Source organism: Osmerus mordax, chromosome 28 (assembly GCF_038355195.1).
Source record: "Osmerus mordax isolate fOsmMor3 chromosome 28, fOsmMor3.pri, whole genome shotgun sequence".
Lineage (NCBI taxonomy): Eukaryota > Metazoa > Chordata > Actinopteri > Osmeriformes > Osmeridae > Osmerus > Osmerus mordax.
The window spans coordinates 241,799-254,298 of NC_090077.1; the positions used below are offsets into that span (position 1 = coordinate 241,799).

Genomic DNA, 12,500 nt, shown 5'->3' on the forward strand with positions numbered 1-12,500 from the left:
GAGCGTCTGCTAAATGTAAATGTAATTTTGACTGGGAGGACACCTGCTCTGATTGGGATGAGCATTTCGTCCTCTAGACCGTCTGCATGGGAATCTGAGCCCATCACACTCTTTAGATCTGTTTATTTCAAAACAGAATAGAATACATTTCCTTTCCAATTCAGGTGTTTGAGAGACTTCAGGGGGAAAAGGAGTTGTTGTTTTCCTCAGAGGAAGATGTGTCTGGTTCACTGCTTCCTCCTGCAGAGTGAAGCCCAGCAATGAGGTTTATGCATCTTCTCTCTGGTGTGTGTGTGTGTGTGTGTGTAGTGTGTGTTGTAGTGTGTGTGTTCTCTCTGATGTGCGCGCGCTTGTCCGTCATCCCTCGCCCGCTCCGTAGGAAACCGAACGGATGCCAGATTCACCAGGCATGGTTACCTTTCACTGTTCCCCTGCTCGCATTAACGCTGGCAGTTTGAATTGTTATTACTGTTCTAGGGTCTGTGGCTGGGCTGAGGGGGGGAGGGGAGAGGGGAGAGGGGAGAGGAGAGGGGGGAGGGGGGGAGGAGAAAGGGGAGAGGGGAGAGGGGAGAGGAGAGGGGAGAGGGGAGAGGAGAGGGGCGAGAGGGGAGAGGAGAGAGGAGAGGAGAGGGGAGAGGGAGGGGAGGGGAGGGGAGGGGAGGGGAGGGGAGAGGAGAGGGGAGAGGGGAGAGGGGAGAGGGGAGAGGGGGGAGGGGGGAGGGGAGAGGGGCGAGGGGGACACGAGGGTCTGGGTAACACGTCAGCGTGGTGGGGGAGAGAGAAACAGACAGGCTGCCCTCCAGGCTGCTTCTCTGGGATCAGCCTTTGACTGCCCGCTGGCCTCTATAGAAGGAGGAGTGTGTGTGTGTGAGTGTGTGTGTGTGTGTGTGTGCCAGTGCAGATCCACCTTGGCCGCAGCAGGCCTCTCCATCTCCCAGTGTGACGGGCTTGAAAAGAGCTTCTGTTTTGGAGCCAACCTCATCCCACATTAATCAGAAACACAGGGGGGAGGGAGGGAGGGAGGGAGGGAGGGAGGGAGAGAGGGAGAGGGGGGGAGAGGGGGAGAGGGGGAGAGGGAAGGGGAGAGGGAGAGGGAGAGGGAGGGAGGGAGGGAGGGAGGGAGGGAGGGAGGGAGGGAGGGAGGGAGGAGGGAGGACATACAAATGCTCCTGTCCCTTTCGATGGCAGCCCTCTCTCCCTCCCCCCCTCTCTCCCTCCCTCCCGAGGGTCCATCTGTGTCGGCGCCGACACTTCAGTACCCCGCCTGACACACACACAACACACACAACACACACACTCAACACACACAAACACACACACACAGACACCTTGGCAGGCATGGCATGGGTTTTTCCTGGAGTTGGGAGCATCTGAGACAGAAAGTGGCGACGTGGTCTCCCAGCTCGACTCTCTGTCATAAAGCTCCTCTCCCCAGCTGCCCACACACACGCCTGGTGTCTGTTACATCACCTGTTGCCAGGCGGAGTAGAGGACAGGGGTTGAGAGGGGCAGAAAGAGGCCAGGTGAAAGACTGGAGCTCTGGAGGGGTGATTCTACTCCCATAAACTAGTGGCCAGACCCAGACTCCATTACTCTGCTGAGAACTGGTCCATGAATGTCTCTCTCTCTCTCTCTCTTTCTCTCCCTAAGTCTCTCCCTCTCTCACTCTACCTCTCTCTCCTCCGCTCTCTCTACTCTTGAAACCAAAACAACCTGAGAGAGGGTGAAGTCTGAAACCCTCTCCAGCGAGACCTTGTTTACACCTGCTGAGGGGGCGGAGGGGGGCGGATGGGGGGGGCTGGGGGGGGGGGGCTGAGGGGGGCGGAGGGGGGCGGAGTGAAGGTGAGAGAATGGGGGTGGGTGGTGGAGGGGTGTTGGGTGTGTCTGCAGGGAGAAGAGAGAGTAATTGTCCCTTACTGAGCACGTGCGAGATAGGAGCATGCTCGTACATGGCACACCTGTGAGATGATAAGAGCCACGCCACGGGAAACGCCACAGCCAATCACAGAGCGCCTGACGGCCACGCACCGCATCTCTTTATTTCCCTCCTTTTGCGTAATTAATTTGCGTTAGGGGATCGTTAACCGTAACCTCGTTAACTGTTAACTCTGTTAGCGGTTAATGAATTGGTTTACGTCCCCCAGTCAAGGTCTTGACCTCTGAGCACCGCTCACCAGGGAAGTGCAGTTGTTCTCCACCTCCTTCTCGTCTTTCGTCTCTTTTTGTCTCGTTCCATTTCTGCACCCCACTAAGTCACATCACCTGTTTCTACATGTGTGCCCCCCCCCTGCCCCTCCCCTCACCGCCCCTCACCGCCCCCTCCCTCCCTCTCTCTGTCTTGGTTGATAGCAGATTGACCTCATACATCAGAGAGCAGCATCCAGTGTGGGTCAGACTGCAAGGATAGATCACTGACAGCAGCTAGGCCCGCAGAGGACAGAGGTCACTGCCACGCTGAAATGAATAGAGAGAAGGCTGCATGTGTGTGCCTGTGTGTGTTGTGTGTGCCTGTGTGTGTGTGTGTGTGTGTGTGTGCCTATGTGTGGTGTGTGTTTGGAAGAGATGTGCTTTGTAAAGCAATCACCCAAGTATAATTACACAGTGGAAATGACTGCTCCTCTGTATCATCCAGCCAGACACCACATAAATAATATCACAACCGTGTCATCACAAATATTCTTTTGGAAAATACAGGTTCATACCGATATTCTGTTAATACAATGACTGGAGTGACAGAGAGTGACACCACTGTTGGGTGTTGCTCTGTGTAATGAAAGGTCACCTGTTATTTCCCAATCACCACTCAAGTATTTCTCTGGCCGAGTTGTTTTCAGAGCGAAGAGAGTGTGTGTTAGCTTGTGTGTGTTAGCTTGTGTGTGTTAGCTTGTGTGTGTTAGCTTGTGTGTGTTAGCTTTTGTGTGAGTGTGTGTGACCTTTTAGCGAGCAGATGATAGCTGTTTCCACCGAGACAGGAATAGAATATAAAATGACCTGTTTAGACCAGAAAGACGGTGTAAGCATTTCCACCTCTTGCAAGATCTAGCCTTTGTCCTGAGAGGGAGAGAGAGGGAGGGAGATGAGAGAGAGAGAGAGAGAGAGGGGAGGAGAGAGAGATGAAGAGAGAGAGAGTAAAAGAGCAGGAGAGAGAGAGAGAGAGAAAGAAAGACAGAGAGAGAGAGAGACAGAGAGACAGAGAGATAGAGAATAGAGAGACAGAGAGACAGAGAATAGAGAGACAGAGAGAGGATAGAGAGATGAAGAGAGAGAGAGAGAGACAGAGAGAGGATAGAGAGATGAAGAGAGAGAGAGAGACAGAGAGAGGATAGAGAGATGAAGATAGAGAGAGAGAGAGACAGAGAGAGGATAGAGAGATGAGAGAGAGGAGTAGGAGAATAGAGAGACAGAGAGAGGATAGAGAGATGAAGAGAGAGAGAGAGAGACAGAGAGAGAGAGAGAGAGAGAGAGGACAGAGAGACAGAGAATAGAGAGACAGAGAGAGAATAGAGAGACAGAGAGAGGATAGAGAGATGAAGAGAGAGAGAGAGGAGAGAGAGAGAGACAGAGAGGACAGAGAGAGAGAGAGAGACAGAGAGAGAGAGAGAGAGAGAGACAGAGAGACAGAGAGACAGAGAATAGAGAGACAGAGAGAGGATAGAGAGACAGAGAGAGGATAGAGAGATGAATAGAGAGAGGAATGAGAGAGATGAAAAAACCCACTCCAGCTGGTGTCTCTTGTTTTTTCCAAGTGGTCCCCCGTCCACCACTGTCAGACTGACCTCGGACCAGAACTTGAGTGAAAGACTGTCTGGCCCCCGCTGAGGGGGGACGTTGGCCCTGGGGGGGGATGCCTGTGACCTTTGACCCCGAGTCGGATTGTCTGCCATGCTTGTTCTGTTTCCCAGCTGGATGTCTGGCCTCAGCACTGGTCTGCTCGCCCACTGGTCTCCTCTGCCTCTCTCTCTCTCTCTCTCTCTCTCTCTCTCTCTATCTCTCTCTCATCTCTCTCTCTCCTCTCCTCCCTCTCTCTCCTCTGGTTTGGCCGGAATGGGAGGGTAGTTGGGAGTAAATGCATGCTGGGAAATGTAGTTTGAAATGCTCTCTAAACCTTGTTTCTCTACTTCCGGTAGATTGACTCTCTGGACGCCCAGGGCGACGAGATCAGCGGGATGGCACGATGCCCTTATGATGCCAAGCATGCCAACATCGCCCTGTTCGCCGGTGAGACGCTTTCATTAACTGTGCTGCTGTGCATCTTTATCCTTCATCTGCACCTAAAATGAAACTTCCACTCAGATTTTATGATTGCGATGCATGGAGAGCTTTATTCGAGCTTTATGGAGTAGAGATAGAGAGACTAGATGTAGGAATCAAGTTTAAATGGGGCTTTATCAATCAACTGCACTCTGTTTCATTGCATGAGTCCCATCCAATCACAGCTTTCAGTTTCACTTAAACACAAACTGGAGAGGAATCAGTATTTTGAGAAGATTAATCTGTATTAACAGCCTTTCATACAGCTTTTGCAGTTAGACTTCGTCACGGATGCCTAGTACTGTATCACTGTCCTGTGATACATTTTCGTGTGAGCTCACAAACAGACTAGCACGTATAAGTTTGATCTCCTCTCTGCTAGAATTATGTACGGAGAAAAAACGACCGCAATTCTTTAGAACCAACCGTTGAACTCGGGGACACCTTGTTCCGTGTTGGCGAGTGGAGTCCATCGCCTGGATCATTCCGGAGTTTGGGACAAGCCGGGGGAACACACAAAGCTTTTGTGGTGGAGAGCGCAGAAAACAAAACAGCCCTGACTGGAATCCTCCTCCCTGAAACTGGGAGATTAAAAATAAATCTTGAGATGAGAAAAGAGGGCAGTGTGTTGTATGAGTCAGCCTTCCATCGGAGTCCAAGTCACAACTCCTCCTCAAAACCCAGCGGAATGATGAGAGCAGGAGAGGAACCACCAAGGGACACATCCCCGTGTGTGTTCTGTGTGGGAGGGTTCCTCAGTGTTTGGGTGGAGGCTGGAGGATGAAGCACCTTGTTAACGGGTTCATTTGAAGAAAAGTTGGAGCTGGAATCTCTAAGTGGTTGGAGGAAATCCTCTCCTCCTCTCCTGTTCCACCTCTCTTCCTCCTCCACCTCCTCCTCCTCTCTTCTCCCATCTTCTCATCTCCTCCTCTCATCCTCTCCTCCTCCTCCTCTCTTCTCCTGCTATCCTTTCAATTATGTAGTTACAGTTTCCAAAGCTGCCGTCCAATTGCAGCTGAGGTCATTCTAGTGGTGGATAGTGTTCCCTTCTCATGTGTATGTTTGTGGCTGGTGTGTGTTTGAATCTGGTGTGCATTTATGTGTGTGTGTATAATTGTGGCTGGTGTGTGTGTGTGTTTGTCTTTCAGCGTATATGTACTGAATGCTGCGTGGGGTTTGCACGTGTGTGTGTGTGTTTACAGTCTGTTAGATGTCTGTCAGTGTGTCTGCCTGTCGTGTGCGCCCATTCATCAGGCCTGTGGCTCTGTGCATTCTTCTTGTCCAGCCACAGAGTGGAATCTGTGAGTAGCTTTGAATGCTCTGCTCAGGATCATCATGGTTGACTAAACTTCTCCATCTCTCTCACTCCTTCTCTCTGTCTCTTTTTCATATCCCCTCTCTTTCTCCCTTCTTCTGCTCTCTTTCTTTTTCTCTCTCCATCTTTCCACCCCCCCTCCTCTCCCTCTCTCTCCTCTCTCTCCAGATGGCAAGCTCTACTCAGCCACAGTAACAGACTTCCTTGCGATCGATGCAGTCATCTATCGTAGCTTGGAGACAGCCCCACTTTGCGCACTGTCAAACACGACTCCAAATGGCTGAAAGGTGAGCAGATCGCGGCCTCACACACAAAGACCAGGGAGACACACACACACACACAGGGCTGGAAAACTAATCAGGTTGTGAGTGTGTGTGAGTCTGTGTGCGAGCACGTGCACTTGTGTGTGTGTGTGTGTGTGTGTGCACGTGTGTGTACAGTATGGGGTGTTTATGCAAATGACAGTCAGTCAGTTTGATGTATTCCTCCTCCCCACTAGTCTCCACAGCTGTAATGTATGTACCCAGTAAACAGCTCACCTCTGGGGAGGCTCCTCTGCGAGCCTGCTCCTCAAAACCAAGTGGACGAGTCTCTTTTCCCGCCGTGCGAATCACTTCCTGGCAGAGAAGAAGAATGGCACCTCTCTCAGCACAGCGCCTGGCCTCAAGGCCTTTCATGACAGCTACCGAGCACTCGATTGGAAGGAATTCACCAAAACCTGTCAGAGTTTTCACACCAATATAAAAAGGGGTTTCAGAAGTTTCTCAGAAGGTTGAAAGAGGTTCAAGGTTAAAAGAGAAGAGAGTGAGAGAGTGTGAAAGACAGAATGTTTGACGGAAGAGTATTATTAGGTGTGTGTTGTGTAATGTCTCTTCTTCATGTCTTTCAGAGCCCTACTTTGTCCAGGCGGTGGACTATGGAGAATTCATCTACTTCTTCTTCAGGGAAATCGCCATGGAGTACAACACAATGGGCAAGGTGAGGCCAGCCAGGTCGCCCTCTCCACTTGAATCAGCTACTTCCTGTTTACTTCCTGTTCTTCAGGAAATGCGTTCCTCGGGGGAGTAAACAGGAAGTAGGAAGTGGGTGTATCACATATCAGGAAGGGAGATCAGGAAGACGCAAAGTGCTCCACTGCCATTTTTTATAATAGGAAAAACATGAACAGGATGTGAGTCTAATAATAGGTTTGAAAGTAAAGACTTGTCAGCGGTCGTCTGGAAATCCAGTTTGAAGTCTAAATATACTCTCTGAATTGCACGTCCGAGCTGGACACTGTTTGACCTGTCAGTCCTTCAGTCCGCTCCCTCGAAAGGGAACTTGAGTTTCCTCCTAAATTACACAGTAGAGGAGGAGAGAGATTGAAAGGCGAGAAGGATTGTGTGAATATAAAGGGTTTTTATTCTTTTCCATCAGGTTTCGACACCAGAGGGATGTAAAATACATTTTCCATTAATCCTTTCATTTCGTTTCTGGTGGACAAGTTTAATTGGATACCCGCATGAAGAAAATACGATATGGAAATGAATCATATCAACATTACATAGTTTCTGATTAAATGGAAAGCAGCAAGAGGGAGTGAGGTAGTGACAAGCAAGAGAGAGAGAGAGAGAGAGAGAGAGAAAGAGAAAGAGGGGGAGAGAGAGGAAGAGAGAGGGAGAGAGGAAGAGAGAGAGAGAGAGGAGAGCTAGGGGAATTAAAAAAACTATGGAAATGGATCATTGCCATCAGATAGGCTTGTCTGAAAGTGTTGAATATGGATCCAGAGAGACTTTCTCTGATGTTTTGGGAGGAATACCAAACACCATTAGTCCATGCAGAGCACGCCATCTGGTACAGGTATTTTACTGAACACAATGATTGATTAGTCAACCCTGCCTGCTCCTCATCTTGGAAATATATATCCACGTTGGGTTCATTAATTATAATGTAAACTGTTTATTTTTTCATGTCATATTTGATGTATTAGCCCCACCACTTTGGCAGACATTTACCAGTTTTTCATGTAAGTCATCTAATTAGCATAGAAACAGACAGACAAACAGACAGACGGACTGACATCAGACCGTTTTCATTTCATCGTTTAACGTGAAGCACCGCAGATAGAAATGTAATTTATAGCGATGACATAACTTCCTAAGCAACTTGACAGACTGTCACACCTGTTCCAGCCAATAATATCTCTATTGCTTTTCATTGAGAAACTCCACACATGCATGAACGGGTCCCATATGAACACGTGTCGGTGTGTGTGCATGCATGCAAGCTTGTGTGTGTGTGTATGTGTGTAACATCGGGAGTCAGGTGGCTGAGCGGTTAGGGAATCGGGCTAGTAATCAGAAGGTTGCTGGTTAGATTCCCGACCGTGCCAAATGACGTTGTGTCCTTGGGCAAGGCACTTCACCCTACTTACCTCGGGGGAATGTCCCTGTACTTACTGTAAGTCGCTCTGGATAAGAGCGTCTGCTAAATGACTAAATGTAATGTAACATCTCAAGCATTGTGTGTGTGTGTTCCCCTCTCAGGTGGTGTTTCCCCGGGTGGCGCGGGTGTGTAAGAACGACCGTGGTGGGTCCCAGCGCGTGCTGGAGAAGCAGTGGACCTCCTTCCTCAAGTCCCGTCTCAACTGCTCCATCCCCGGAGACTCGCACTTCTACTTCAACATCCTGCAGGCCGTAACCAACGTCCTCCACGTCAACGGTCGCGACGTCGTCATGGCGACATTCTCCACTCCTTACAACAGGTGATTGGTCTGGAGAAGGAAAAAAAAAAAGGACTCGGTTAGCCTCGAGTGTTTGTAAAAAGGCCCTACACGCAAACACACACACATGCAGACAAACACACACACGCAGGAAGACACACACACAGGCAGACACACACACAGGCAGACACACACGCAGGCAGACACACACACACACTGTCGCTGGCTAATTTAAACAGTGAGAACAGTTTTCTTCCTTGCCATCACGACAGTGCAGCTAGGTTCATAGTATTTCATTATTCACGTGAAGAGTGAGAAATTATAATTCAAGCAGGAAGGAGAATTATCCAAATTGAAAATGACCAAGTATGTATTGCAGCTTCCGAGACACATATGGTAATTTTCCAGTTTTTCACAGCGAGATCCTTTACCAGATAAGACAATTACTTGTGACAATGCAATTGAGCGCGGCTAACGGCCATTAAAACCCAATGAAGCGGCTTCGAGATTCGTATCCTCAAATTTGATCCGGGCACGAATTCCAGTTCAGAGGGCAAATGACAACGAACATGTTGTTGCGACTGGAGCTAGCTCTTCAGGATTTATAGACCGTTCATTGTTGAGTTGGCCGGACAGTTTGTCCAGAACGCAGCCCCGAGTATGAGATTGTTAGCAAAGCGGCTGAAGGCTTTTATATACCCGTTTTTCTTAGTCTTGTTTTTCTCGGCGGCGGCGGCGGCAACATTTAAAGAAGAAAAAGCACTCACGTTTAATCTCCTGGGGTCAACTGCGTATTTAAAGGCAGAAACCAACATAATGTACAAAACTACAGCCTCACATTAGGCCAGTTTTGCGCTGCTGTGCCGATCCTGCACTGTGATTACAGAGATCTATAGCCAAGACCTTGAGGCCAACAGAATGACAAATTCTGTCCTCGGCGCAAGCTGTTTGACACTCCTCGCTGCCAAACCTCCACAGACACCTCCCTTTCACAGCACGGTGACGCACAGACCAGGGATTCAGAGCTAGGCTACACGTTAGCTACCTAGCACACTGACTGACTTGTTGGGTGGGGTTCGGGTGCGTTTGTTTTGTGTTCCCGCAGCATCCCGGGGTCGGCGGTCTGTGCTTACGACATGGCGGAGGTGGCCAATGCGTTCACCGGCCGCTTCAAGGAGCAGAAGTCGCCAGATTCCACCTGGACACCTTTTCCCGAGGAAAGAGTTCCCAAACCCAGGTATGACGATTCTGTTTTCATCACACACACACACACATACACACACACATACTCCCCCAGCCTCCTCCCACACACACTTACACACACATTCAAACAATGGCTGCAGCTTAAAAGAGCTCGATATCAGCAAACGAAGCGTGAGATCATTTTCCAGATGGCTGGCTAATTCTACAAATGCACCAGCCTGATCAATCTGCCATCCCAACATCCCTAATTACCCTGGAAAGAGCTGCCTGTCTTCCTGCCTAGATCTCTCTCTCTCTCTATCTAAGGGAGAGCTTCAGAACAAAGACCCAGGGAAGATAATTGTCAGTGTGTGTGTGTGTGTATCACTGTCAATGTGTGTGTGTGTGTGTGTGTGTATCACTGTCAGTGTGTGCGGGCATGTGCCCATATGGCTTGCGAGACCAGTTGCGTACAGTTACATTCTCCTGGGGTGGTGATTAACAGGAAATGATGTGTTTGTGTGAATCCAGGTCAGGTGTTAATGAGTCCTGGTTGTTAGCTCTCGTCTCGTTGATACGATCACGTCCCTGTCTGTCTGTCTGTCTGTCTGTCTGTGTGTCTGTGTGTCTGCCTGTCTGTCTGCCCGTTTGCCTGTCTGCCTGTATGTCTGTCTGTCTGTCTGTCTGTGTGTCTGTGTGTCTGCCTGTCTGTCTGCCCGTTTGCCTGTCTGCCTGTATGTCTGTCTGTGTCTCTGCCTGTCTGTGTGTCTGTCTGTCTGTCTGTCTGTGTGTCTGCCTGTCTGTGTGTCTGTCTGTCTGCCTGTCTGCCTGTATGTCTGTCTGCCTGTGTGTCTGTCTGTCTGTCTGTCTGCCTGTCTGTGTGTCTGCCTGTCTGTCTGCCTGTCTGCCTGTCTGTCTGTCTGCCTGTCTGCCTGTCTGTGTTCCAGACCGACACAACAGTGTTCCCGGCCTCACCGGGGAGAGCCTGCAGCAGAAGGCCTGGCATGTGCTCTCTCTCCCCCGGGCTCAGAATATCTCTGATGTTGCTCTCTTCATGTGTCTGAACTGTTCTTTCTGTACGATCCAATCTTATGTACAACGTAGTGTATCGCTTTTATTACATTTTTCTTTATGGAATACAGTGTGTAATATTAAAGGTCGCTTTGGATAAAGGAATAAAATGTCAGCACGAAAGAGAAAGAACATGATCTGAATAGAAGCGATTGAGTTCTCTGCACTTTTCTATATGCACAATTTCTATGTCGCTGAGGAGAAAAGCTTAATGCCTAGAATGTAAATGTAATATCGGATAGACCTCTTTTCATTCACATTCACTCTTAGGGACTTCATATTATTAACCAGGCTTCATTGCAAATCCAATGTGTTGCTCCCTTAACTGCAAGTTCAACACAGTTCAACCATACACACTGCCAATAAACCATTTTTGGCAATTTTAGGATATCACAAACGGAATTACATCAAACTATTTACTAAATATTCTGTAAACCCTTTTAATCTGGAGGCAGATTAAATGGAGCTGTTTCTGGAGTGTGTTCAGTGTTGCAGACGACTGACAGGGTTTGGAAGGAGGTTTTACAAGCTTGGAGAGGTAGCACATCTTTGAGAGGATCTGCTATATTAGACAGCTTCTGGTTTATTGCCTCTCCTCCTCTCTCTCTCCCCTCGTTAAAGAGTCGTGTGTTCCGAGGTGAGTTCCCAGATCAAGGCCTACCTTCAATCCTGGCTCTGCTCCACGCGGCTGAAGAGTACACTCTATCCACTGAGTGTGTGACACTGCGTGTTGATAAGTGTGTGTGTGTGTGTACTGTTTTGCACGGGTACCGCGGTTAGAATGTGTCGACGCTGAGTTAGAACGTGCACAGCTAGATGTGGCTTTTGAGGTGTCAAAGATATCACGATTTTAAAAATGTCGTTTCTGTCTTCTCCTCATCTCTCCTTTCTCCCTTATTCCTCAATTATTCCACCCCTCATCCTTCTCTCTCTCTCCCTCCTCTCCCCCTCTCTCTCCCTCCTACCCCTCTCTCCCTCCCTCTTACCCCCCTCTCCCTCCCTCTCTCCCTCCCTCTCTCCCTCCCTCCTTCCCCTCTCTCCCTGCCTCTCTCCCTCCCCCCTCCCTCCCTCCTTCCCCTCTCTCCCTCCCCCCTCCCTCCCTCCCTCCTTCCCCTCTCTCCCTCCCCCCTCCCTCCTCTCCCCTCTCCCTCTCTCCAGACCTGGTTGCTGTGCCGGCTCTTCCCCAGACATGGAGAAGTACAAGCTGTCTAACGAGTTTCCCGACGACACGCTGAACTTCATCAAGCAACACCCTCTGATGGATGAGGCTGTGCCCTCCATCGCCAACAGACCCTGGTTCCTCAAGACCATGGTCCGGTGAGTGCTGCCTCCCAACAGAGCCAGGTTAAGGACCTCGAACCCGGGTCTTCTAACCACGGTACACAATAACTATGAAAAAAGTCTAGGAGAAAAAAAAGCAGAAAATGTGTGTGTGTAGCCCTTTTTACAAGCAATGCCACCAAGGGCTTGGGAGTCAGGTGGCTGAGCGGTTAGGGAAGCGGGCTAGTAATCTGAAGGTTGCCGGTTTGATTCCCGGCCGTGAAAAATGACGTTGTGTCCTTGGGAAAGGCACTTCACCCTACTTGCCTCGGGGAGAATGTCCCTGTACTTACTGTAAGTCGCTCTGGATAAGAGCGTCTGCCAAATGACTAAATGTAAATGTAAGACATGACAACTAAAACAAACTGGAGGAACAGTTCGGTGAGGAGTCCCTCCTCCAGAGACGGTTGGTGATAGTTCCATCCTGACTTTTCTCATCTTGTTGGTCAGTGCCCTGGGTGAGTGACCGGGTTTACCAGCTCGGTGACTCTGATGGTTAGAGAACAACCCTTAAGTGGGATTTAATCCCCTTTAAAATCCCCTCTGTTCTCCAGCTCCACCAAACGATAAGGCATGTAGACTAAGCTTGGAAAAAACACCCCAGCATTGTGGTCATTACATAAAGACCCTTCTCCTCCTCACGCACATCTGCTCATCTCA

At 49.5% G+C, this 12,500-nt stretch overlaps 1 protein-coding gene across 1 annotated transcript in view; it reads left to right on the top strand.

Moving 5' to 3' along the window:
- The window catches only part of sema6a (sema domain, transmembrane domain (TM), and cytoplasmic domain, (semaphorin) 6A), a 46,415-nt gene that overhangs the window by 12,275 nt on the left and 21,640 nt on the right, over nucleotides 1-12,500 (top strand). The window contains 7 exon segments of the mRNA XM_067230918.1: nucleotides 4,128-4,218; nucleotides 5,735-5,794; nucleotides 5,797-5,853; nucleotides 6,456-6,544; nucleotides 8,092-8,309; nucleotides 9,373-9,504; nucleotides 11,679-11,837. Of these exon segments, the coding sequence (XP_067087019.1) occupies nucleotides 4,128-4,218; nucleotides 5,735-5,794; nucleotides 5,797-5,853; nucleotides 6,456-6,544; nucleotides 8,092-8,309; nucleotides 9,373-9,504; nucleotides 11,679-11,837 (806 nt within the window).